The 27244-nt window shown below is 50.7% G+C and overlaps 1 protein-coding gene across 8 annotated transcripts in view; it reads right to left on the bottom strand.

The window, feature by feature from the left end:
- SVIL (supervillin) overlaps positions 1–27244 on the bottom strand; it is a 245350-nt gene that overhangs the window by 13663 nt on the left and 204443 nt on the right. For all 8 annotated transcript variants that reach the window (XM_032618924.1, XM_032618914.1, XM_032618919.1 and 5 more), the window contains 13 exons: positions 25788–25935; positions 21948–22037; positions 21773–21859; positions 19906–20083; positions 17125–17297; positions 15443–15598; positions 13066–13202; positions 11773–11920; positions 11502–11647; positions 9785–9960; positions 7108–7252; positions 6504–6780; positions 6–157 (listed from right to left, as the gene is read on the bottom strand). In XM_032618924.1, coding sequence (XP_032474815.1) covers positions 6–157; positions 6504–6780; positions 7108–7252; positions 9785–9960; positions 11502–11647; positions 11773–11920; positions 13066–13202; positions 15443–15598; positions 17125–17297; positions 19906–20083; positions 21773–21859; positions 21948–22037; positions 25788–25935 — 2013 coding nt within the window. The remainder of the gene's footprint in view (positions 1–5; positions 158–6503; positions 6781–7107; positions 7253–9784; positions 9961–11501; positions 11648–11772; positions 11921–13065; positions 13203–15442; positions 15599–17124; positions 17298–19905; positions 20084–21772; positions 21860–21947; positions 22038–25787; positions 25936–27244) is intronic.

Raw genomic sequence — 27244 nt, 5'->3', positions numbered from 1 at the left:
CTTACCTGGGCTCCCCTTTCCTCGTCCAGCTGCACCGTCATCAGAGCCGACGTGCCCTTCTCACTCACAGTCGACTGCCGGCCTTGCCAGAAGAAGTAGACACGCTTCTCTTTGCCGGCCACCCTGACCGGGTGCTCGCCCTTCTGCCGACTTCCCACTGCGGACACACACGAGAGCAGAGTGCGGGGTGAGCAGCAGGCAAAGCCCAAGGAGAGCCAGTGCCAGCTCAGGCCTCCAGGCCCTGTGAGGATGGACAGTAGAGGCGCAGCGCTGGGGAGAAAAGGCATTCACAGCTGGAGGGAACGTCGATCGTGGCTTCGGAGGAGAGAGAAACCGCCTTTCTTCTAGCGAACGGATCCTGAGCCTCCAAACTGGAGAAAAATGATCTCCAGGGCCCTCCTGATACCCTAAGACAAACACCTGTCATCCTGGGGGAGGTGGCAGACCATCCAAGTGTGTGACAGAGAAAAGTGGGGACGCCAGAGCAGGGTCAAGGGCTCCCGAAGACACAGACGCATTTTCCACATTACACCATCCTTTGGCAGAAGATTAGCTGGGGGAGGAAAGACACTGCAAACGACTGCTGGGCCAGCTTTAAGCACGAAGGGGAAAATGCAGTCTGCTAAGACTATTCTAGTAAAAAAAACCGCTTTGAAGTCTCCAAGTTGTGTCAGAAAGGGGAGAGAGAAATTGCTGACCTATGGCTTTCACAAAATAATCTGGGATTTAAATGATATCGGCCACCAGGGCTGTAGCCAGGATTAAGGGCTGGTTATCCTCACTGTCTGGGACCTCGCAGGCACTGGATACATGTCAGCAGCACACAGAACACAGACCCCACTGAAGGGCAGTCACGGAAAGCTCTTTGGGCAAGTGGTCGTTTCAGATGGTACTTCAGACCCCAAACTGCAACCTTTAGGAGTAGATCTCTCTCCAGATTTCTCTCATTTCTTCATTCAGCAGATACTTACTGAGCACCTACTATGTGCCAAGGACTCTTCCGGATACTGGGGCCACGGCACTGAGCAAGGCAGCTTCGGAGGGTGGGAAGCGCCGTGAGGAAAAGACGGGATGTGACACGGGGCGGGGGAGGGCTGCTGCGAGTGCCTGGTGGGGGAAGGCCTTTCCGAGGAGGTGCGTGGGCAGAGGCCCGAGTGGCAGCGACCATGGGGCAGAGCCTTCTAGGCCGAGTGGCATCCGGAGACTAAGTTCTCGACTCAGATGCCCGGGTGGCCCCAGGTGGGGTCAACCCAGGGAGGATGCAGGTGGCTATGGTACCCACGCGTGTTAACAATCAAAAATAATAACTGGGGCTTCCCTGGTGGCGCAGTGGTTAAGAATCTGCCTGCCAATGCAGGGGACAGAGGTTCGAGCCCTGGTCCAGGAAGATCCCACATGCCGTGGAGCAACGAAGCCTGTGCACCACAACTACTGAGCCTGCGCTCTAGAGCCCGCGAGCCACAACTGCTGAGCCCATGCACCACAACTACTGAGCCCACATGCCACACCTACTGAGCCTGCGCTCTACAGCCCATGAGCCACAACTACTGAGCCCGCGCGCCTAGAGCCCGTGCTCCGCAACAAGAGAAGCCACCGCAATGAGAAGCCCACGCACCGCAACGAAGATTAGCCCCCGCTCGCTGCAACTAGAGAAAGCCCGCGCGCAGCAATGAAGATCCAACACAGCCAAAAATAAATAAAATAAATTAATTAAAAAAAAAAAAGAAGAACTGGATCCCCTGGTTCTATACGACCTCAGTCCTCCTCAGCTCCAGTCCCACTGACAAAGTCACAGCTGTCTTGAGGTTTGAAGGTAAGAAGAAAGTTCATTGTTTTCAAGTTCTTAAGAGGTTGGGGGCCATACTTAGGTGATATTTTTTGCGGGGGCCCTTTATCAAAGTCCTCTAGAACAATTTTCACAAATGATTATGAGAATTCTTAAAGGACTCTGACCAAGCTCAGCCCTTAGTGCCTTCTACTGTGAACCTGAAGCGGTCAAGCCTGTGTAGTCTGAAGTGGGCAAAGTGAACAGGAACCATCCAGGAATAGGTACATGTCCACTGTTAACCTGGAAGCCACTCCACTGAAACTTCCGCTAACTTAGGTAGGAACAAACGCTTACCTTTGATTAGCAATCCCGCACTCTCATGTCAACTAGATTACTGGGGAGAGATATGCATGAAACAGATGACAGATCACAGCAGCTGACACGTATCTTGGAATTGGGGAGCACTTTGTGTAAATATACATTCACGCTTGAATAACCAACCAATGTTTTACATCCTGACATTCAAAAATGGGCTTGTGTGTATATACCTAAAATAGGATAGTTCCTCAAAAATATCCCGTGAAAGTTTTCATGAATTTTCCTTGCAGTTTTCTTCAGCATACCCCAACTTTAATCCTATGTACAACTTACTTTTTGACTCATTTCTTTCGTTTTAATTTTAGCAAATTAAAGGCTAAGCTATATAGTAACAGCTGCTGGGCTATCATCTTTGCGGCCTGGCCCCGAGGCCGCATTGAGCGTGTCACTGCATCCCGCCGTCCACCCTGCTTTCAAGAGGAAGTTCACCGCCAGCAGCTGCGTTTACGAAGTAACAGAAAACCGAGGTACGAAGAGCGAGCTGCTCTTGGCGCCGTCTTGCAGCCGGACCCCATTTACCGACCCCCTACTACAGGAACTTGGCCCCTGGATGGCGCTCCAGCGTGGCCTGACGCAGTGTCTCTGGGTGCCCAGAGCTGCCTGTCTGCTGACCCTGGGGGGACACGAGTCACACCCTGCAGCGCCTGAGGCAGCCTCTGGGGCAGGACACTGACCACCGGGGCCTCTGGGCTCCCTAGTCTGGGGGCCACAGTTCACTTCCCAAGAGCAGGCTGCCCGGCATCTGCCGAGAGGGCGACTGCGCTGTGTCCCCCGGGACTGCTGTCTGCTGGGCCCGCCCCAGAGGGGCCCCGGGCTCAGCCCCGTTGGCAGGTGCGGCCCCTGTGGGGTCTGAGCAGCGTGAGGGCTGGACCAGCTGACACCGCGGGGCCGGGGCTTCCGTGACGACCACGGGGCAGCTGCGGATGCCATCGGGCCGCGCTTTTCTGCCCCCCGAGGGACGGCCTGGAATCTGAGCGCTGCCCGGCCTCACTTAATCCTCCGCAGCTGGGCCTGGTCAAAGCTGTCACTTCGCCCATTACGGAGCTGCTGGATCAGGCCGTGACACGTACCTTGTGTTCGCCGGGGAGAAATACAGCAAGCATTTGCCTGGGTCAGATCAGCGCTTCTTAGGGGTCTCCAAGTAAATCGTCAAGGAAGACCTCAGAAACCTGAGATGTTTTTAAAATTCATTCATTTTCATATTGTTTTAGTCATCCTTTCACTGACCATGACTTCTTGTTTTATATCTAACAGCTGAGGTACGGAAACGACTGAATTTCGAGCTGTAGTGCCCAGCGTGGTTTTGTAAAACGCCAAGTCCCCTCACTTCCTGTATCTTAAGGAGGAGAACGCTGGGTGCAGGTCCACGACACCAACGGTCAGTAGATCTTTCCCCACTAAATTCTCTCTTATCGTCTTTATTGCCAAGCGGTGCAGCTTCGTACACAGCTTGCCAACTCTGCACACGCTCAGCAGCCTAAACCCGCAACAGAGACCCTCTGAGAACTGCTGTCGTTTGGGGTGGGTCCACGTTATCTGTCCGATCTTCAGGTTCAGTGCAGGAACTATGCACTGGCTGCTGGAAACGTCAGCGATGATGATTTTCTGTAGCCTCACGTAAGTAAGCGGTCGGCTCTGCGCTAAACACCACGCACCAGATCCTAGGACCCTGCGGGCTGGGTCTTAGAAGCTCTGTTTTCCAGGTGAGAAAACCGAGGCTCAGACAGGTTAAGTCGCTTTCCCCAAGTTGCACAGCTGGCACGTGGGGCCTGAGAGAAGACTGAGACCCAGGCTATAAGGCCTCCTTGGGTAGAAAAAGGGGCTTTTAGTGTCCAGCCCTGTTCTCTCCTAGCCGTGTGACTGCAGGGGGCGTTCCTTAATCTTGGTGTCTTGTTCCTCTCCTGAGAAGTTGGCGAAAGGACAGAACACATCCCGTGGAGCCTCCGTGAGGCACTCACCTAGCGCGGGTGGTGAAGCCCAGAGTGGTGCCTCTAGGCCCGCGGTCCGCCTCCCCACCTGCGATGCCTGCCCATCGGCGGCTGGGCTTTCCCACAGCCACCAGATCCTATTCAGGGAACGGAGCTCTCCTACCCCAGCAGGAGGCAAGCACCTCTTCCATACTTGCCCCCCGTCATTTATACCGTATGCTTCTGGAAGGCAGGGCCAGGAATATTTACTGACACCCAAAAAAAGGGTCTTATTCCTTAAACATAAGACCGTAAAACTCCTAGAAGAGAACACAGGCAAAACATTCTCTGGCATAAATCGTACCAATGTTTTCTTAGGTCAATCTCCCAAGGCAATAGAAATAAAAGCAAACATAAACAAATGGGACCTAATCAGACGTACAAGCTTTTGCGCAGCAAAGGAAGCCATCAACAAAACGAAAGACAGCTATGGACTGGGAGGAAATATTTGCAAACGATGTGACTGACGAGGGCTTAATTTCCAAAATATACAAAGAGCTCATACAACTCAACAACAACAAAAAATAAGCAACCCAATCGAAAAACGGGCAGAAGACCTAAATAGACATTTCCCCAAAGAAGACATACAGATGGCCAACAGGCACATGAAAAGATGCTCAACATGGCTAATTATCAGAGAAAGGCAAATCAAAACCACAATGAGGTACCAGCTCACACCGGTCAGAATGGCCATCATTAAAACCTCTACAAGTAACAGATGCTGGAGAGGGTGTGGAGAAAAGGGAATCCTTCTACACTGCTGGTGGGAATGGAAGTTGATACAGCCACTATGGGGAACAGGATGGAGGTTCCTTGAAAACCTAAAAATAGAACTACCATATGATCCAGCAATCCCACTACTGGGAATATACCTGGACAAAACTATACTTCAAAAAGATACCTGCACCCCAATGTTCATAGCAGCACTATTCGCAACGGCCAGGACATGGTAGCACCCTAAATGTCCATCGACAGATGAGCGGATCAAGAAGATGTGGTGTGTATGTATGTGTGTGTGTGTGTATATATATACACACACACACACATACATACACACATATGCATACACATACACACAATGGAGTATTACTCAACCATAAAAAAGAACAAAATCGTGCCATTGGCAGCAGCATGGATGGACCTAGAGATTACCAAACTAACCGAAGTAAGTCAGACAGAGAAAGACAAATACCATACGATATCACTTATAGGTAGAATCTAGAATACGACACAGATGAACCTATCTGTGAAATGGAAACAGACTCACAGACACAGAGAACAGACTTGTGGTTGCCAGGGGGGTGAGGGAGGGACTGGGAGGTGGGGCGAGCAGATGCAAACTAGTGCCTGCAGGATGGATAAACAACACGGTCCTACTACAGAGCACAGGGGACTCTCTTCAAGATCCAGTGACAAAGCATATCTACGTATGACTGAGTCACGTGGCTGGGCAGCAGAAACTAACACCACGTTGTGAATCAACTATGTTTCCATAAGATACATTTTAAAAGGTGTCTCACCCACAGAGATACACTAGGAAAGAAACCAAACGGCTCTAAGCCTGCAGGTGTTTGATCAGCTAACAGTGGCCTCCGCCCTGTGCCCGGCGGGGCAGCCACACCCGGACGGCAATGCGGCTGGAAAGAGGTGAACCAACTCCCTGGGCAAGTGAATCTCGGAGCCACCGAGTTGTGTCATAAACTGTCTCCTAAATGCGCCGGGCTGAGGGACACCGTGCACAGCCTGGTTCGTGCTTTCTTCTTGGCAGGAAAAAGGGATTATTTCTCCCAGATCTGCTGCTGTCCACCCTCACTGCCTCCAGCGCAGAGCACAGCACGGAGTGTGTTGTTTCGCCACCAAGAGCACAGCACTCGTGGGAACCACGAGGCGTTCTGACCGTGTCTTTATTCCGCCAGACCCACAGAGCACGGTCAGCGCTCTCGGCCTCAGAGGAAATGCGTCTTTCATTCTGAATGCGTCTCCTGTGCGTGGATTTACTGTGACGTCATGGCACCCTTTTGCTTCAGCTCTGACGCGTCGGCTCTGTGTTACTTAATGGCTTTCATTTCGGCAGCATCCAGCCACGTGGTGACCATCATGTGAGGACAGATCATCAGGTCCCTAGGAAGCCTCTGGGGACGGGGCAGGGGAGGGGCGAGGGCGGCAGAGAAACCTTAGCACGCCAGTCGGCTTCTAGAGGGAGACGTCACAGCTGTGGGCCACGGTGGGGTGTTAGGAATCTATCCACGAGGTTTACGAGGAGGTTCTCAAAGGGAATAGGCCTCGACCGGTCCTCCGCCCGCGGCTGGGGCAGACACGGCGCGCGCTCCGTATCTGGCAGCCACGATCCCCGCGGCGGGGCTCGAGGGACACGCGAGTGGCTCACTCACCTGCCGTGCTCACGATGAACTTCCACTTGACCACGTAGGCGTCGCCCTCGTGGAACTGCCCAATGCTCTGCTTGGGGAGCCTGCTGTAGTCGAATTCCAGGATGTGCCAGACGTCCACCGACAGGCTGGCGATCTCCAACTGCCTGCGGTCGTCCCCTTGCACCAGGCCGTAGCCCCGGCCCACGTTGACCCCGTCTAGCACGGTGCCGGCTGTCGTCTGGGGCACCGGCACCATCCGCGTCACGTCGTAAGGCTTGACCTCCGCCCGCGGGTCGTCCTAGGAGAGAACGCAGAGATGCTCGGCGGCAGCCTGTCGCACTCCACACTGCTGCACTGGCGGTGGGACGGCCTCAAGTACAGCGCTCAGGCTGTCTCGGGGCACTTAAAGAAAGGCTGCGTTTAGGGGACAGACAGCCACGACTGTGAACGGGCCGCCGATAAACCTGGAGCCGCAAACACGGCTGCTTTCACCTCCTGAAGTCAGAACATGACTGGAGGCCGGTTTGCTGTCCTAGTAAAACCCCAGAAAGGCTTTTAGCATCCAGGCCCCTCTGCCGGGACCCAGACCAAGCCCTGAGATTGGGGGCTTGATCGTCCCACATACCTTGTGCTGGGCAAGTTCGCTGGCGTTCTTCTCGTTAGGTCTCTTCAGTTCCGTCCAGTCGAGAAATTTCTCTTTGAACAAAATCGTCTCGTTGTGTTCTGTAAGTCTCCCAAATATCGCCCAGTCCGGCCGCCCCTGTCCTTTTCTGTCGGGCGGGTCGGGGAGGGGAGGGGAGGGGAGGGGAGGGGAGGGGAAAAGAACGAAGATCAGACAAGTCATGCCGAGCCCGAGAAGTCCAAAACCAACACATGTGGCGGGTGAGAGGAACGCAGAATACGTAGGCAGTAGACAGAGTGAACGGTTCGCTTTCCACTTATGTGACCCAATCAGTGGCGTTTTGCTATTTTAGCCCAAAGCCTTGCAGGGCTTTGTGTCCTTGGAGCTGATGTGCCTGGATGTGATGTGACCCACGGCAGGACTGGACCTGCCTGGCGTTCCAGCAAATTCTCGTGTTGGGGTCCCCTGGGGGGCAGCACGCTCGGCTGGGAGCTCAGCACAGGCAGGAGTCACACGCGTGTCTTCCTCGCCTCCTTTACGCCACCCGTGCTCACCCGCGGGGGCTCGCCGCGTTTCCGTCAGGTCAGTGAACAGGTGGAGGAATTTATGCTCACCCTGAATCCTATTTTTAAGTCATGTTACAATGGAGATGTCCAGTCTCCAGGAACAGGAAATTCTCCTCTGTTCCCGAAGTGGACATACTCTCGTAAATCATAAAGTGAATTTGTGCATATTGATGTCTAGGCCACCGGACGGGACAGCGGGCAGGCAGAGCACAAAGACGGGGAAGGAAGCAGCGTAGCCCAGTCGGGAGGTCCGAACCGCTTCGGGATCTCAGAGTCTGACGCTGAGCTCGGAACACGGCTCGCTTAGAAATGCGCAGAGCCAAGAAGAGACGTGCCGAAGGGGGTGAGCCCTGAGGATAAGGTGCGGGTATTTCCCGTCCTTCCAGACCAACCCTGGCTTGTGGATTGGGACCATCAGACGGAGGGGCAGTGCTTCCTGGGCCCTGCGGTGGCCCCTGACGTGCTTCGTCACGTCCTGTCTGGTCCAGACCACAGTTTCTGGCATCATGGCTAAGGCACGTCAAGGGGGGCTGCCCGTTTCAAAGGGGACTGAAAGGATAAAAGGCACTGTGTGCAAATACTTCCACTGCCAAGGCTCCCGGGACTTAGGAACCAAATACCAGCAACTGTGGAAAATTCAGGGCTACCCTGAAGCCTGTGGTCCTTATCAGAAAATAGCTGAGTGACTGTCTTTTGTATAAATTCCACTCGGCAGACTTGCTAAGGTGCCTATAGAAAGACACTTGGTGTCAGCTTAGCAATGCATCTTGGATGTGTGAGGTCAGGGAGCACAGAGGGCAGGTCTGCAGCAGGAGGGTGTGAAGCTGGACGCTCTCTACCTCCGTCCTGACTTGCAGGTCTGAGCTGGGCTAAGTCATGACTCCTCGGTGAAGAAGGGCGGGGTGCTCTACCTTGGCTGTACCTTAAAATCCCTGGGGGAGCTTTTAAGACGTACTGACACACAAACCCCACCCCACCCAAACTGAAAACACAGGTCCTGGGCCAGGACCGGCACATGCATTTTTTTGTTTTCAAGCTTCTCCGGCGCTTCTGATCTGGGAGATGTTGAGAGCCAGCGGGTCAGGTGCCCACTCATCTACCTTCAGATCTCGGATGACGTCACGACTAAATATAAATCGTCCGTCACAGATTTTACGCTTCAGTGTGGTTTTTTTTCTACTACACCAACTAGAACATTCTTTTTAGTCTTAGCTTCAGGCCTTACAAAACTAGTTGTTTCGGTACTAATTTTATGTTAAACGCGCACTCGCTTGAAAAGGATTTGAAGCCTTCTCACCTACACTGACATCCTTTTGAATTGTTTCTATAACGACAATGAAGAATAAAATCAATAATTGTATTTTAAAACAGGAAACTAGGTAGGAAGGTTGAAATCTGTGTGTTAGTTCAACTGAAAACATTACAAAGCAGTTTTAATGTGCCATTCGGCGGTACAGCAATTTCTGACCCATTATGTGGCATATGCATAGTTTAAACGCACTTCTCTTTCTTCCTGGTGGTTGAGAAATAAAAAACCAATGACCCTTTGCATGTAAGAATTCTTGTTTTCATGACCATATTTCTGAGAGTTTTGTGCATCTTTGGCTGATTTGCCAAAATGACTTTTAGAAGTCCAGCAGACTGTCGGAAATATTACAATTACAGCCATTATTTCAATACCGCATCCTCCCTCCCCCCAAAAGCCATCATCTACTGCCAGATAAATGGAATTCAAGGGCTGGGCTGGGGAGCTGTGAAATCAGAAAGAGACGCGTTGCTTTTGCACCTTCAGATCCATGGCTGAACTCCAGGACCTGGCAAGCTTTTCAGGTCAGCAAGTCATTTGTTTAAACAACAGATGATATGTGACAACAGCGCCTGAGTACTGCAGGTGCCATCGATTTGCTTCCTTCCAGAACTGAAATACAACAGAAGCATCTTCCAGACGACTACACCATCCATACTTCTGTATTCTTAGGGAAAAGCTAAAGCACTGTTCTCGTTGTGAATACTCGTGGTACTGCACTGCAATCACTTACGAAAACTAAAACCCCTGAAGGGTGATGGCTAAACACTGCGGTGGGAGCCTTGGCTGCCCAGGGCCCCAGCGGTACCTGGGAATGAGCGGGTTGCACTCTCCAGGGTCCAGGGGGTTGATGTCACAGTTCTCGTAGTCAAAGGTTCCGTTCCATAAGTGCTTTGCCAGCTGAAAGGCTATTTTCCGTTGCGCTAATGTGACCTCTTTCCCGTGCCACACGTAAACTTCGCTCCCAAAATCAAACACCAGGACCTGGGGAAATGGCGCAGAAGAACGCGTTCACTTCAAGGGCATCTTCTCGGTTGAACCAGGGTCTCTAGTGACCGTGAGTCCAACAGGTGATGATTCAAATGCTAACGGAGCATTCAGTACAAGCACAGCCAAGCCAGCCTCTGCCCTGTGGGGATGAGTTCTGTCTTGTGGTCCTAAATGCCCAAGTTAACGCCCCTCCTCCAACACTCGGGCTGCCCAACACTTCTGATTCCTAACAGCTGTTTAAGCAGGTCTTCCTCCCGGGCCCCGCCCTTCCTTCCTCCTTTCCTCCTTTGTCATTCACTCGCTTAGCTCATAAGGGCCGCTCCACATGGCACTGAGGACCCAGTGATGTCTTTTCTCCCCTATGCAATTCTAGGGCCGTCAAGGGCAAAGACCGTACTGTACTTATTAATGTATTTACCGTCGGGCTCACTAAGTGTTTGGTGAGTGAATACATGACCTCAGTGCTCTTATTTACATACCTGTTGGTTTGTTCTACGCTTTCTTCCTAGAATAATTCCTTTCTTCATTTCCAGCAATCCCAATTCTACTTAACTGCAAACTAGGCTCAATTTCACCTTCTCTTTAAAATCATTCCTGATTATTTCTTTTTCTGTGACATTTTTCCTCCGTTCAAATTTGTCATACAATCAGTCTAGCTTTGGATTACATCCTTTCTGATATCCTTCTACCCAACGAAATTTAAAGTCCTTTTGTGTCTTCCCATTTTTTTTCTCAACACTCAGAATACTTAGTGGTGGGACCTCCCTGGCGGTCCAGTAGTTAGGACTCCAGCTTCCACTGCCAGGGGCTCGGGTTCGATCCCTGGTCGGGGAACTAAGATCCCCGCAGCCAAAAAAAAAAAAAAACAACAACAAAAAACTTAGTGGTGCTGGAAATATATGTAATTTTGTAAAAATGAATATGTGCTGGTGTGAGAGGAAAAATGAGCATACTACTTGGCAAACCCATACACTATAGATACACCTACTTTTCCTGAAACTTAAGGACTGAAAGATATTTAACGTTCATACAAAAATCAAGAGATGGGGCTAAGTCATATTTCCATCTGGCCTAAAACAGAAAAGCCTTCAATGACCCATGCCTCCTCTGAACAACATTCGGAATTCTGTATCAGCATCTAAGATGGCAGTAACGGTTTGAAATCACAAATCGGTAGATAGTCTTTATAAAGATGTCTCTGCATGTACACACGACTATATTTGAAACAGACAATCAACAAGGACCTACTGTACAGCCCAGGGAACTCTGCTCAATATTCCGTAATAACCTAAACGGGAGAAGAATGTGAAAAAGGATACATGTATATGTATAACGGAATCACTTTGCTGTACACCGGGAACTCAAAAAACACTGTAAATCAACTGGACTCCAATGTAAGATAAAAGTTAATAAAAAGATGTCTGGTGTGCAGCGAGTACCGTCCCTGGCCAGCGTCTGTCGGTACTTCCTGCCTGTTTCAGCGGGCAGCCCGGGGCCAAGGGCTTTCCTGCCGAAGGGCAGACCACTCACTGTACCTGTCTTGCCTGCAGGAGGGAGCACTTTGGAATCTTCCCCCAGTAGTCGTCATCAGGAACGAGTTTGTCATCCATTAGTCGGTAAATGCAGTTGGTTTCTATTATGGCCGTTTCATAGAGCTCATCTTCCTTTGGGTCTCCAGCAGCTTTGGGGTAAGAACGGGAAGAGGACATTATGTTTCCCACTGGAGGGAGGCTGGTTTGGAAGAAGGAAGCAAGCGAGGAGGAAAGGTAGGCAAGTCTCATTTTCTGAGATGCAGTAAACGCTTACACTGGTAACTGGTTTGGCCACCCAGAAGCTTCCAGAAGTCTTTGGCTGCATGAGTGTGTGTGTTAATTCCTTCTTCGATAGTTTGGATATAAGTAGCTCTACAACCAAGTTCCCTCTTGGTCTGAATTAAACTTGCGAGTTCTGAGGCCTAAAAAGAGAGAGGTACACAGTTACCTGGGCAGACAAGCCCATGGCCAGATGGAGGGGCAACACTGAAATCAGAGCAGAGAGACAGCGTGTCTGGAAGGAAAACTTGTGACCACAGGGTCCGGGGGCACTGGTGGTTGGGGACTGTGTAAAAGCCAAGAAAATGTAACGAAAGGACTGGGGGTATCCATTCTTTACAGCAACACCTGTCCATCTTCACATTCAAAAGATCATTCGTGAAGCTTTTTAAGAATACCCATCCCACTACTCAGCCATATAAAAGAACAAAATCACGCCATTTGCAGCAACATGGATGGACCTAGAGATGATCATAGTGAGTGAAGTGAGTCAGACGGAGAAAGACAAATATCATATGACATCACTTATGTGTGGAATCTAAAATATGGCACAAGTGAACTTATCTGCAAAGGACAAACAGACTCACAGACAGAGAACAGACTTGTGGTTGCCAAGGGCGAGGGGGCGGGTGGGGGAGGGATGGAGTGGGAGTGTGGGACGAACAGATGCAAGCCATCATATAGAGGATGGATGAACAACAAGGTCCTACTGTAGAGCACAGGGAACTATATTCAACAGCCGGTGATAAACTGTCATGGAAAAGAATATGAAAAAGCATATATATATGTGTATATAGATATACACACATATATATAACTGAATCACTTTGCTGTACAGCAGAAATTAACATTGTAAATCAACTCGGCTTCAATTAAAAATAAATAAAGGGGAAAAAAACCCCAAAATAAAAATACCGACTCCCTGGTCTTTTCCCACTAAGTCTCTTTCAATAGACTCATTCAATAGATCCACAGCAGGACTTCCTAGACACCTAGGATAAACAACTTGGAAGTGATGGGCCAGTTCTTTTTCTCCACAGAAGGAAGGATGAGCCAGAACTTTCAACCTGGAGGCCCAGGTCAGACTCCTTTTAAAACATCCCCCTTAAGCACTTACCAGGAGCTCGTTTCAGAGACCTTCTGGACAATAAACACGCCTGTCCCCCCTCGCTTGAACGAAACGTTGGACGTTTAAGAAGCTTTCTAGGGATCTGGCCACTGGAAGAACATTCTACCTGTGTCTAAAGGAGATGCAAAGCGAGACCACTTTCGCTCCTCAGATACCGACCTTCGCCTTCTCTATGACGTTGGCAAACTCTCCGACCCACAGGAAGCAGTGGTGGGGGGACAGCGCGAGGAAGCAGTCCCCGCTGTTGAGGGAAGAGGCGCGAGGTTCCACCAGCCGCGTCTGCACGTGTCTTCTTCCTGAGCACGAGGCACGGGGTCACCGTCTCCCCAGAGACGAGCGCTGTCCCGCAGTCCCGGCAGGGCCGACCGGGAAGCACCCCGCGTCCGAAGCATCCCCGCCCCCGACTTCCCGTCCTGAACAGCCTCATCTGCTCACGTGAGTTCCCATGACCCGGGGCACTTAGAGGCATAGCCTTGTCGATGACCTTCCCTGGTGGCAGGTTCCCAGAGGTCACCATGTTTCCCAGGACCATTAGCAGTGTCCCTTGACAGCACGTGAATGGATTAATTAAGGTTCCCTCCCCCAGGGACACCAGCAAACACCTCCTTTCCCCTCCCCCGCTCATCTCCTGGTCTCTCTCCACTCAGCCCACCTCCTACACTTAACAGCCTCTGCGGGCCGGGGCAAGGCGAGGGCCTTCAGGGAGCCTCTGCATCCTTGGGAGTTCTTCTCCAAACTGAAAACTTGAGTCTGGAGAGGACTCAGCTCAGAGGGAAGCACTGCCTTGTGCGGCTTCCAACTCCTCCTAAATGGTTTCCATCTTTCCACAATCACACTGATGGTGTAGTCTCTGCACCACAACATAGGAATGGAGGCGGGTGGTGTGCACTTTTCACGGGTCTTTTAAATACACTAGAAAGGACAGTGGCCATGCAGACACACCCTGCAAACCCCCAGCGAAGCAGAGGACAGGTAATGCTTTTCTTGAGCATTAATTCACAGCAGTGCTGCCCGAGGCAGCTAAGTCACTGGGGCAGAGCCAGAGCTCCCCTGGTTGTGGGTTAGGGCTCCTTGCTACAGAGAGAGAGGGAGGGAAGGAAGAAAGGAAAAGATATAGAGGAAGAGAGGGAGAGAGACAGGGAGGGAGGGAGGGAAGGGAGAGAGAAAGAAGGAAGGAAAGAAAGGAAGGAAGGAAGACAGGGAGGAAGAAAGGAAAAGTAGAGAAAGAGAGAAAGAGAGAGGGTGGGAGGGAGGGAGGGAGAGAGAAAAAGAGGAAGAGAGGGAGGGAGAGAGAGGGAGAGAGAGAGAGGAAGGGAGGAGGGAGGGAGGGGGAGGGAAGAGGGGGAGGGAGGAGGGAGGGAAGAGAGGGAGGGAGGAGGGAGGGAGGGAGGGGAGGGAGGGGAGGGAGGGAGGGGGGAGGGGAGGAGGGAGGGAGGGGGAGGGAGGGAGGAGGGAGGGAGGGGAGGGAGGAGGGAGGGAGGGGAGGGAGGAGGGAGGGAGGAGGGGAGGGAGGAGGGAGGGAGGGAGGGAGGGGAGGGAGGGGAGTGAGGGAGGGAGGGGAGGGAGGAGGGAGGGAGGGGAGGGAGGGGAGGGAGGGGAGGGAGGGAGGGGGAGGGGAGGGAGAGGGAGGGAGGGGGAGGGAGGGAGGGGAGGGAGAGAGAAAGAAGGAAGGAAAGAAAGGAAGGAAGGAAGACAGGGAGGAAGAAAGGAAAAGGAGAGAAAGAGAGAAAGAGAGAGGGTGGGAGGGAGGGAGGGAGAGAGAGAAAGAGGGAGAGAGGGAGGGAGAGAGAGGGAGAGAGAGAGAGGAAGGGAGGAGGGAGGGAGGGAGGAGGGAGGGAGGGGGAGGGAAGAGGGGGAGGGAGGAGGGAGGGACGAGGGAGGGAGGAGGGAGGGAGGGGAGGGAGGAGGGCGGGAGGGGAGGGAGGGGAGGAGGGAGGGGGAGGGAGGGGGAGGGAGGGAGAGGGAGGGAGAGGGAGGGAGGGGGAGGGAGGGAGAGGGAGGGAGGGGGAGGGAGGGAGAGGGAGGGAGGGGGAGGAAGGGAGAGGGAGGGCGGGAGGGGGAGGGAGGGTGCTGGAGCCGCTGAGACCCCCTGCCCCATGTTCCCTTGCTCCCTTGCTCAAGGACGGCCCTCTCTCCGTCCCGCTGCCCTAACTCCTGCTGACCCTGGCGAGGAGGACAGATGGAGGGAGCACTCTGGTGGCTGAGGGGGTGCCTGGTGACCACACGCAGTGTGCGGCCGGGGCCACGGGAAGCGGAGCAGCAGCAAAAGCTGAGGTTCTGGAATCAGACCAGGGCTCAAAGCCAGCCGTGCTGCTCAGCCGCTGCTGGGGCCTCGGGCGCATCAGGAAGTGCTACCACGCGGGCGTAATGTTTCCCACCTAGTGGGATTTTGTGATGCTGATGTGAGATGAGGTGGCACCCGGCGGGCTCGCCAAAAGCACGCGTTCCCTTCTCCCTTCGGGCGAGTAGGGGGAAGTCAGGCCTCCCGATGTTACCAGACTAAAATCCCTGGTCGTGTGTAATTCTCTCTAAATACCTTTAATCTGTAACAGCATCAGCTTTTTGTAGGGCACCGCGCTATTGTTGGAATTCTGTTCCGTCAGGTTGACGCTCCGCAGGCTGACGTTGCTGAAGTTTTCTTTGCTGGCTAATCCCGCCAGGGTGACTTCGGAGAAGTTGGAGCTGGCAGACACTGGGAGGGTCAAAGGAGGAAACACAGTGCAGGGGAAGCAAGACATTCGGGAGAAATGACAGTGTTTACCCCCAGCGATCATGCATAAGTGACTCACTCCTGTTTTCCTTTCAAGTTAATCCTGATGGGGAAAACGTACTCCAGTCTGATTAACTATGCAGTGAAGCTTGTGCTAAGAATTAAACATAGGATTGAAAGTGTAAATGCTTGCTGAAGAGTGTCACCCTGGCCATGCGGAGAGACAAGAATTGAGTGGCACTGTGGACCAGCCACATCAGTATAAAATCAGGAGCTGGACTCGCGCTGCAATTCCACTAAAGCTGTTATCATTCCTAACAGTGTTAGATGCTGAAAACGCATTCCTAAGGGAGACTGTTAGACATCTTCCATCCAAAGTCTTTATATGCAGAAAAGCAGGCACCCTGTAAGGCATGGTTTAGTTCTCATCTTTCTCTGGAGGCTATCATGATCTCTTGAGATGGCTTGCTCTCAGATTTAAGATTGTAACAAGATGCTGGATTTTCAGTGTGGACCAACAAGTGTATATGTGTCCCCCAAAAGTGGAGATACAGTTAAAGTACATAAAACTTGTGCCAATAAACCTTTATTTCTCCAGCTCATTGTTTAAAAAACTATGCATATGCTAGAGAGAAACTCAGAAAATTATTTTGCTGGGATGAGGTTCTAACACTGAAGAAATATAACACTACCTGACAACTCGTATGGCATAGAGATTTTGTAATATCTTATTTAGTAAACCAGTTATAATGGAAAGACTCAACCACTTCATCCAAAGACTATCTCTAAAAAAAACCTTTAGTAAGTTGGTTTATGAGTGCTATAGGAAAATAAAAATGACAGCAAGAATCTTCAAAATAACAAGATTATGCATGCCATTAGCTCCGCTGGGAAAACCACTCTGAGAACCGGGGAGCCCCACATGACCGGGCAGATGAAAGCCAACGGTTTAGCCTGAAGTGGGATGAAAACCTCGGGCCTGCTCCCACGCTCCTTTCACTGCCGCATCCCAAGTCTCCCGACTCCCCCCAGCCCACATCCCAGCTCCAAGGAGCCCGAGGGTCCTGCCCAAAACAATGTGAAGAGCACCGGTTTCTGCATTAATTAATAATGTAGAAATCTCGGATTAGGCAAAACAGAGATTTGGGACACTTGCCCACGAGAGATCGAATCATTTGCTCTAGAATAAGATCAAGTGAAGAACTGCTGTGTTTGGAAATGGGTTGAATTGCAAAGCCCAGCAACCTCCCTTTCCTCCAACCTCTTGAAAGAAAACTCAACAAAACAGGATAATTTGATCTCAGTGAACAGATGGGCCACACCACAAGCCTTTCCGTTCCAAGCAGAGTTTCTACAGGTGTGCACGTGTGTGTACAGACTTGCTCATTTTTCTTGCACGAGAGTCTCTGGGCGCTGTCATTGGCCTTTGCAAGGCAGGGGAAGGAGAGGACAGAGTCACCTGCTCCCCGGTTCCCGAGCGCACAGCTGGGGATGGCCCTGATACTCACTCTTTTCGACTTTCATACGCTTTGATTCCACGAAGGCCACGTTCAGTCTCTGCTCCGTGTACCCCTGGAGGAGATCTTCCCTTGCCGCCAGCATCTTCAGGGGGTTTTTGGAAGCCTGAACCCGGCGCTTGGGCCTCACTGCACGCTTGTGCTCAGCCACAGAGGATGTCAACCTAAGAGGCAGAGCAGAGCTGGCGTGGCCCGGGGCTGCAGTGCCACCCGCGCCTGGTGGCTTGCGTGCGTCCGAGCTGAAGCGGCAGGCGCCGCGATTTGAGTTCCTGACTTCGTTACAATCGTACAGTTCCTTCCCTCCCATCACCCCTCCGCTGAGGACCTCGGAGGTGGGAGACTGAAGCCCATTTAGTTCCAGATGCCGGCCCACGCCTGGAGCCCCGCTCTCACCACGCCCCGTGGTCTCCAGCTGGAGGAGCGGCCAGTGCCTCTGGGGCAGCCCATCCCCCTCCTGGACAGCCCTGAAGGGTGCGGTCCTTCCCTCTCATCGCACCCACAACACGCTGATCACTACTTCTCCTGCCGGAATAGGACCACCTCTCCTCCTTTGGGCTCCAGTAAGCCCTCCGCGGATGGACAGCCAGCCACTGCTTCTGGATTTAACCCTCTCTCCACCAGACTCAGCTTTCTCTGCATGCAAGTTTTCCAGTTCCCTCCCCAAGTTCCCCATCACGAGCCTCCTCTCGACCCACTGCCCCCTCTGGAAAATAAGCACCATTTTGAAAAATATGTTGAAATGAAAGAGGCCCACAAAACCAACTATGACCCTCACACACACACTCTCAGCTCTCTGGGGCAGAAGACCAGACACCGGGAGAGGGGTGGACCCAGTCACATGGTTTCCCAGCAGAGTCCAGCTGCTTTTAATGTCTTAAGTGCATGGATCTCTGTACCTGGAGATCCTCTTTCATACATAACGTTGTCGTGTGTGTAAACATACATATCAATGTTTAAATTACATGTAACCATGTAAACAATGACATTTGAGTGAGGAGAAGATTGAGCAATGGTTCACTACCAAAGTATGCAAATACCCAAAATATCACTTAAAGGTGAGGAATGGAAAACTGTTCATTTTCTTAAGGTAGCAAGTTGAAAAAAACAGAACACATGGAAAAATGCAAAACAGGTATCAGGAGCGGCTTAAGGAAACATTTATGATAACCACGCAGACTTCCGGAAGAGACGGGCACTGAAAAATTTGTGGGCAACAGATACACGTGGTGGATGGCCGTGGGGTTATTAGCTCACCCAGCACATTCTCCCTGCTCCTCTAAGAGCTCCTTGACTTTCCTTTGGGGGAACCATCTCCCTCCATGCCCTGTCCCCTACCCTGGCTCAGGAGGGGGATCCAAAGACCACCCACTGCTGGCCAATCAGCATCTTCCATCCCCTTGGCCACAATGATGGCTGTAGGGCTGGATGCAAACCCAAGAAAATCAAGCCTGGAACTTCTTCTGGGAAGGCTGGGCAGATCAGCTGCCTGCGCTGGTGGTGGCCAAGGAGATGGGATATAAATCCGGAGTGAGGGGTGACCATCTACCACGTGGTGACAGCCTGACTGAGAGGAAAGCCAGCCTAAAGGAACCAGGTGCGAGAGACCTCATTCTGAGCCCCTGGAACCTGAGTTCATGCCTGCGCTTTTCAAGGGGTGAACCTGTAAATCCCTCCACGCCTCTCTTCTGCTGAAGCCAGCTGGACTTGGCTTTCTTTGTGGCAATCACAACCAAGGGAATCCTAACACCATGAACACTCTTTGGTGGTTTAGTCACGTTCCTGCATGAAGAGGGACCCTGGGACATCACTGAGAAAACCCTCAGATCTATTGATCTTATCAATGATTGCAAATTAAGTAACGCGTTTCATTGATTTTCTAGTTAGCTGTATTCATTAGATCCCAGGTGATCCAAACAGTTTGCAAAGTTGAGTAAGAATCTGACATGTCAAGTGAAGAAAGGCATAGAAGTTTCTGCTAACCAGTGTTCATAAAGTCTGCAAAACAATATTCGAGTGACGTGATAAACACAGTCACTTTGTTTTTAAGGACCAGGCATGTGGTGGGGATGCAAGGCTTTCTGCCGGAGGGGACGTCTGTCCTGGGTACGCAAGCTCTATCTAGCCCAGTGTCTGGTTCTAGAGAATAGTGAGTTTGAGACGGGCTGGGACCTGGGACCTGAGACCCTTTGCTGCAGGGCTTGCACCTAGACACACGCCTCTTCTCAAGCAACAAAATACAAAAAACGATAAGGGACTAAAAATAACTGTGCACGTGCAATTGGGCCAAATTATGGACAAAGGATACAAAAAGACCAAAAAACCCAACTGCTGCTTCTGAAGAGCAGGGAGCAAAAACAGGGTACCAGGACCCAAAGCAGGGCACTGCCCATGCCCTATACACACACCACCACCAAAGGGGTGGGCAAGCCACCTAAGCCTCGCCTCCAGCCTGACCCCTGGACCCGCCCCTGCCCTCTCCCCATATAAGCAGCTCAACCCCCTCGGGGAGCGCGAGCAAGGGAACCTGTTACTCTTCCTCCCTGCTGCAGCAGGGGCCCCAATAAAGCCTTGCCTGAGCTTCTTGTCTGGCCTCTTATCAATTTCTATTGATTGGGGGAGGCCAAGAACCCTGGTTGGTGTCAATCTGGCTGTAATGAAGTTCTATCGCAGAAGGACGTAACAGTGAGAGAAGATTCTCGAGGAAGTGCTGTGTGGAGACCAGTGAAGGAATCTGTTCTCCAGGGGTGAAAGATGGAAAATGAAATAACTCACTTGGGGGCATAAGGATCGAAAATGACATCAAAGTCCTCGTCCAGCTCCACGGGGCTTCTCGGTAGAGCGGAATCCATGCTGCGGTAGAACTTGGCAAAGGTTTCCTCATCGTCCGGCTTCATCACCTCTTTCACGGATTTCCCGGTGACGGTGAGGACCGTTTCTTGCATCCCACCAACTACGGACAAACAAGCAAATCAATGACCTGAGATTTGTGTAAAAACATGACTCCAACTATGCTTCACTGAATCTTAAAAATGATTTTCTTCCCGCTAAGGTCCAGGAGTGGAGCAAACATGACAGGGATGTCCAGGGTTCTGTAGATGCTTCCTGGGTATCCGCTGGCTTCTCAGGAGAGGACTTCCCGTCTGAACAGAGCGTGCACTGTGAGTGCTAGGAGGGATGGAGGCTCCAGCACACCGGGAATTTCTGAGCCTGCTCTTTTTGCTCTTTTGGACGCAGAACTAGCTCAGCCTCGTTCTAGATCAGGGCTTGGTGAAAACTTTTCCTGCAAAGGGTCACATAGTAAATATTTTAGGCTTTGCACGGGAGTCTATTTGACCTGTGTTGCCCCTTACGTGACCCTGCTGCTATAGTACAAAAGCAACTATTACCAATATGCTAAGGAATGGGCACGACTGTGTTCCAATAAAACTTTATTTACAAAGAGGGGAGGTGAGCTGGATTCGTTTGCCGACCCCCGGGCTAGCTCACCGTTACATGTAGGTAATAAACTCTGACTCGTTTGCATTCTTTGCCTTGCCAACTTTGTTGTTATAGCACACTTTCGTATTTCTGGTTTCAGGTGGTTGTCTGTATTATTTTCAACCTACAGGGGTCATTGTCGATAGTAGGGGCTCCAGTGCTTGGTATTTGATGAATTGCAAGTACTGGACATTTTCATCAAGAGATGAGGCTGTTTCTGCATGTTACTTTTCTATTATATATACTTCATGGACTTTTGTATTGAAATCTTTATTTATCCACTAGAAATTTCTTTTAGAAATCATTTGTGATTATAATAGCAGCTGCTACCTTACTGGAAACCGACACATACGACTGAAAGTTCATCAGGCCCAAGTTCAAGTTGATTTCGTGTAATAATCTGCTTTCAGGGTTAAGGGCAAAACTACCGAGTCTACAATCCTGATTGGATGACATCCCAAGGGTTTATTTACTTCTTTTTCATAAATTTATTTATTGATTGATTTTATTTTTGGCCACGTTGGGTCTTCATTGCTGCACACGGGCTTCCTCTAGTTGCAGCGAGCGGGGGCTACTCTTCATTGCTGTGCGCGGGCTTCTCATTGCGGTGGCTTCTCTTGTTGCGGAGCACGGGCTCTAGGCATGCGGGCTTCAGTAGTTGTGCCGTGTGGGCTCAGTAGTGGCTTGCAGGCTCTAGAGCGCGGGCTCAGTAGTTGTGGCGCACGGGCTTAGCTGCTCCACGGCATGTGGGATCTTCCCGGACCAGGGCTCAAACCCGTGTCCCCTGCATTGGCAGGCGGATTCTTAACCACTGCACCACCAGGGAAGTCCATCCCAAGGGTTTAGATCCAGGAACAAATGGGTTATTGGGGGCTCCCTACTGAGTTCATTACCAAGTGAATCAGAGTTTGGTAATCTAATCAATGGTGACCAATAACCTCATTTCTTAAAACCTAACAACAAAGATAACGCTTACAGTGTGAACTCGTGACATCATAATAGAGGACAATTGAGCTGAGGAGAAAAAGCAACGCCGCTTGGGATTTAGAGACTCTGAGAGCAGGGCAGGTGTTCCTAGGCTTCCTGAGCTACCCGCTGAAACCCGAGTCACACTGGCTACAAGCACATGAACCCAAGCTTCCCTCTGGCTCCTGGCGTGTACCTTTGTTATTCAGCCTTCTTAGAAAGGTTTCCAGCCTGTCCAACTTGAGGTCTGATTCTAACTGCATGTCTGGTCTGGCTTCGATATCTAGGCAAGTAGAAAACACAGGTGAGAGAAGCACGGAGGGCTCTTCTGATCACAGACCTCTTGGCACATTGGGTGCCTGGTGACTCACCTTCCAGGGGTCTGGAAACTGGCGTGGTGCCCCTCGTTCTACTGCAGATAGGGGACGCTACTGGGGTGATGGCAGTGGGGGACGCCAGACCTGCAGAGCAGACAAAGGAGCTATTGAGCGTCTGAGGAAACTTCCGGAAGTCCCCAGGACCCTGAGGGACGGCCACGAGTCCCAACGGAGATCTAACAATTCACAGAATTTACACACACGCGTGGGACACACATATGTGCATCTGGCAGGGATCGTGCCCACACGTGCAGGACACCTGCCAATGGAGACAGGGTATCATTGTTTCTAAGGCCTGCAGCGGCTGTCAGGCTGCCATTCCATACTGAACCACGAAGACACGAAGGCAACCAGAATGTCCTCGAACAGATGAAACGGTGACGTCTGGAGGCTTTGGGGGCAGTGGAGGTAGCTGAAGAGAAAGTATACAGTCGTCCCTTGGTATCCACAGGGATTGGTTCCAGGACCCCCTGTGGGTACCAAAATCCACAGATGCTCAAGTCTCTTATACAAGACGGCATATTTGCATACAATCTAGGTACATCCTCCCGTATACTCTAGATCATCTCTGGATGCCTCATTGTACCTCAGACAATGTAAATGCTGTGTAAAGAGCTGAGGTGGCAAATTCCAGTTTTGCTTTTGGGAATTCTCTGGAATTAAAATTGTTTTTTGATCATGGTTGGTTGAATTCGTGGCTGTGGAACGCGAGGATGCGGACGGCCAGTTGTTTCTGCACCATCCCGCAGAGGATGGAGGAGACCGGGCTTGCAACGCTGGCCGGGAAGTGCCCCGCAGTGTCCCTCCCAGCTGAGGGGACATGGGGACAGTCTTGCCTTTGGGGGCGTCACTCAGAGTGTGGTCCTATTAGGCAATAATGCAGAGGGTGCTAAGCTTTGTAAGAAAGGCACAAGAGGAGCCATTTGTACTGATTCGTGACTGTTGGAGGATCGCACCCATGTCAGGTGTGGCTGGGAGCTAGGGACATGCTTCCACCTGCATCTACCAAGAAGCAGGATGGGGAATCTTTCAACGGAGAAATGGTAAAAGACACATGAGAGGGAAAGACAGACGTTCCAGCCTGAAGAAGGCATCTGATTAGAATAAGAAACCTTAATAAAGACAAAGATGAGTATTCTTCCCTAACCTTAGAAGGGATTCGAAAGGAAAGTAATTAGTTACAAAGAACAAAATGAGACCTTAATATTCTTTGTCTCTGTTTGTAAGAAACGAGAAACCCTTAGGTGACGTTGCCACGTTAAGTATCGCTCCGAGAACCACAAAGGGAGAATATGTAAATCACTGTCACTTACAGGGAAAAAGAATCACTGAAGTGAATGGATCTGCCCCTCCCTCCTGTGAGGTGGAGAGGGATATGCTACAGCATAAAATTTTTAAGGAAAAATACTGAAATGCAGTTTACAACTTAAGTTTTAGGTGATATTCTAGAAGTACTTCTCAACATGTCAACATGTACGTATACTTCCTTAATGATGTCAACAACATTTAAAAAAATTATTTCTTTACCGGAACTGCAAAGGGTTTCTATCAGTGAGAAAGTCAACTTTCTTGAAAGATGCTAAAAGGATAAGTGAACTTTGGTATCACCGGCTGGGGCAGTAAACCATCACCTGCTAAGAGGGTGCGTAAGAGGCATGGGAAGATTTCATGAGCACAGAGGGTCATTAACTCTAAAGCCAATAAAACAGGCCTGACTCAAGCCGACCAGGACACCGGCCCCTCGTGCTGTCGCGGCGTGCCCTGCTGCCTATTCAGGCTGCAGCGCTGAGCTCCCAGAGGTGGACCAGCTCCTTCCTGGAGAGATTTAGGGTTCATCCATAGTGGGGGAGGGCACACAGATTTAAATTTCACGATGTTAAAACAAAACAAAGCATTCCCCACACCTCTTTTCAGTGAATTCTACAGGCAATAACCAGTCACCTGCTCTCTTCGGGAACATTTCACATCTCTCTTATTCAAAGGTGCACTCTGAGTACCTTCCTTCCAGGAGAATTCTAGAATACCACAGAAATCTGTGGCGTACTCACTGTTATGCAGCGTCTAGGAATAAGAAAAAGGGAGACAGTCCTGGCGAGGCTGGGGAGAAGAGAGTGTTCTGGGGTGAGAGAATGAAAATCAGGGTACGGCATGCCTCTTGGCAACTCGCAGGTACATGGTACCCCGAGGACATGGGAAACCTTGGTGGCTGCAGCGTGGGGACTACTAATTCTTTGGCGAGTGTAGGACATTGGACGCCCTATCACTGCAAATCCGAAAGAGCGGTGACCGAGTGAAACACATCACTGTGTAGGTGGTAACATATTAGAAAAACAGGGCACAGTTTTTCCATTAGATTGAAAGTCCAAGAAAATTTTTTCCTGAGCAAAGTCATATCACACCCGTTAAATCAAGATCCCTGATTTATTCAGAAACACGTGAACGCGAACTCGTCCACTAAGGGAGAGGAACGTCTCTGACTTTACTCTCCAAACCTGCCTAAGGGCAAAGCTACTTCCTCTGACATTCCTGTGGACAAGGGCAGCGGTATCTGGTGGTAAGGGCCCGACTTCAAATAAATGACCGTCTTTTCAGACGGAAGAGGAAAGAGGAAACCAAAGTTGGGCTAGAAGCTGGCAGGTCTGAGCTCAGGTTCAAGTTCTCAGCTCGAGTTCTTCTTAACCAACGTGGGCCTTAATCTGCTTTAGTTAACATAGGGATGGGGGTCACGTAAAGTATACAGAACATATTCAAATGCCACCTCATTCTGAGAGTAAATTATCTTCTGTTATCCTTGACAATTCCAAGAAAAGAATAAATTTGTTACAAAGGATTTTTCCACCGAGATCTGGGTTCATCTCAGTTCAGGGCTTTCCCCTCCCTCCTTCCCTTCCTTTCTCCCTCCCTCCCTGCCTCCCTCCTTTCCTTCTGCAAATATTTATCATGAGACTACAATGAGCTAGGCACTGTCTTTGAGTGAGGATCCTGAAAGGTTTTGAGGAAAGCGAACTGCAAACCTAGAAAGCAGACATCAGCGTAAGTTAACTCTACCTGAATGTGAAAACCTTTATCACTAAGTTAAGAAATTTGCTTAAGCCACAGCTTAGAAAATGAAGGTACGTGCACGCAGGTGAAAAAGGACCCCAGATTTTCACCGTCTCCTACAGGATGTGGAGCCCCTCAGCTCTCTGGTGACTTCTAACCACGTGATTCGTCACTTTCATACATCTTTGGATTCCCCGCTGCAAATTAGTTCCAAGAGCTCAGCTGCAGGGAGACTGCCCATCTGTAGGGAAATCTCACTTCCCTGTGGAAGTGGATCCATCCTTTGGACAGCTATTAAAACATCGCTGGAAATGGGGCTTCCGAAGCCAGGGAACTCTGGTTTGATGGAAAGAGACCTGGGAATTACCCTAAAAGGAAGAAGACAGAAACTCCTCCTTCAATGAGAAAAAGGCTTATTTGGGTGAACTGACTGCCAGATGGCAAGAAAATGGCAATAATTTCAAAGCAATGACAGGAAAGGACTAAGATTTGTTAGCAGATTTGCAAAATCGCTTTTGAAACCTGGGCTCCATCTCCAAATGGCTGTTTTGAAACGTGACTAATTGCATTACGCGTCTGACGTCGAAGATGACGGTGTCGTGGGACAATGCTTTCGGTAGGAATATCTCACAAAACCTACCCAGAAAACGTGTGCACAGTTTCAGTGAGAGTGAAAGCCAGAGCGGACTGCGGCCTCATTTTTTACACTGAGCCCTCCCCGGCCACGTCCCCTCCGTGGCGGGGATGCGGGTGGGGTGGGGGGGGCGACGGAGCGCGCACACGCATCCTGACCTCGCTTCACCATCCTGCCGGCCACGGTAAACTGGGTGGAGTCGTTGGCTGCCCCTCGGCCTCTGGTCTTCCAGGCGTCCTCTCTCACGGTGATGAGATGCTTCCTCTCTTCAATCGTCATCTGGCTCTCTCGACTTTCTGTGACCCGCTGTTTACCCAGAAGAAAACAGGAGAGCAAATCACAGAGACAGAAGCGTTAGCGCGCAGCCCCCCCCCCTGTGAGCTGAGAAGCAGGCAGAGAGCAGCCGTGCATCGTCCCCACACGTCCCAGCTGTTCTCGCTGAAATAGTCTGGGCTTCCCTATTTCCAGCTTGGGTTAGAGATCGCCACCACCAACGCGGGAACTGTAGGTTAGAACTTTGTTTTTCACTTATTTGTTTGCAACGCTGGAATATCAAAATGATACTCTGTAAAAAGAAACAAAAATAGACTGTCTTCCTGCCATAAATTTTACAGGGTTTTAAAGTTGCTCTGTTTTACTTATCTAGTTAAACGCAGTTGACTAGGACTCTCTATCCATTATACTCACAAAGAGCACGGTGGGTCTAGAAGATCTTACCCTCTTAAGTTCACGAGGAACATGGTCAATCATAAAGGAAGGAAAGCTGATTAGGGGAGGATGTGCTATCAGAAGGCTTCCTGGAACTCGCGTGCTTTTTCCTAGAGCAACTACGTTACATGGGCAGTTAGGCAACCAGGTCAAGCCCATAAAAGTGACTTTTAAGTCACAGAATATCTGACACTGGGGCTGAGTTGTGCTATAGAGATAACCTACATACATAGTAACAGTTCTACCTAAAAAAGGCATTCAAATGCTTCTAATTGGGGTTCTGGAGATAGGTGCCTCTTCAATTTCTAAGCCGTTGGTGACACTCATTTGGCCTAAAAGGCAGAAGCTGGAGGTGGGGGGCGACTTGAGGGAGACCAGGAAAGGAGGGAGATGGGCAGGAAGGAGGCCGAGGACGGAGCCGAGGACCAGTGCAGAGGAAGGGGCGTGGCCGAGAGAGTGGTTGACCGTAGCAGGCTGACACCGGCCCGGGAGGTGCTGGAATGCTGGCTGGAGAAAGTCTCCTTTCTCTCCTCCTTCACCCGTCCCTCCTTTCACTACAAAATCCCCCTGGGTATGGGGGTGGGGCGCACAGGGGGAGGGCAGGAGCCGTGGAAGCTAGTGCAGAGGAAAGAAAAGCATCGTTCCCCAGAACAGAAAGAGCTTCTATCTCCAGGTCCTTCCTACTCATGAGTGGTGAGATGACCCTAAATCCAAGTAATTCTCTGAATCACAGGCCCTTATAAACTATGAGGTGGACCTGCTAGGAAAACCTCATCAAAATTCAGAAAAGAGGATAAGTTTTCTTGGAAAATGAAGTTTCAGAAGTGAATTTTAATCAAATCAATAGGACACGAGCCTTGAAATATTTTCAAAAACATATAAAGTGCCAAGAAAGTGTTCTTCTCCG

The sequence above is a fragment of the Phocoena sinus genome, chromosome 2, assembly GCF_008692025.1.
Source record: "Phocoena sinus isolate mPhoSin1 chromosome 2, mPhoSin1.pri, whole genome shotgun sequence".
Lineage (NCBI taxonomy): Eukaryota > Metazoa > Chordata > Mammalia > Artiodactyla > Phocoenidae > Phocoena > Phocoena sinus.
This window is presented reverse-complemented; position numbering and strand designations above follow the sequence as displayed.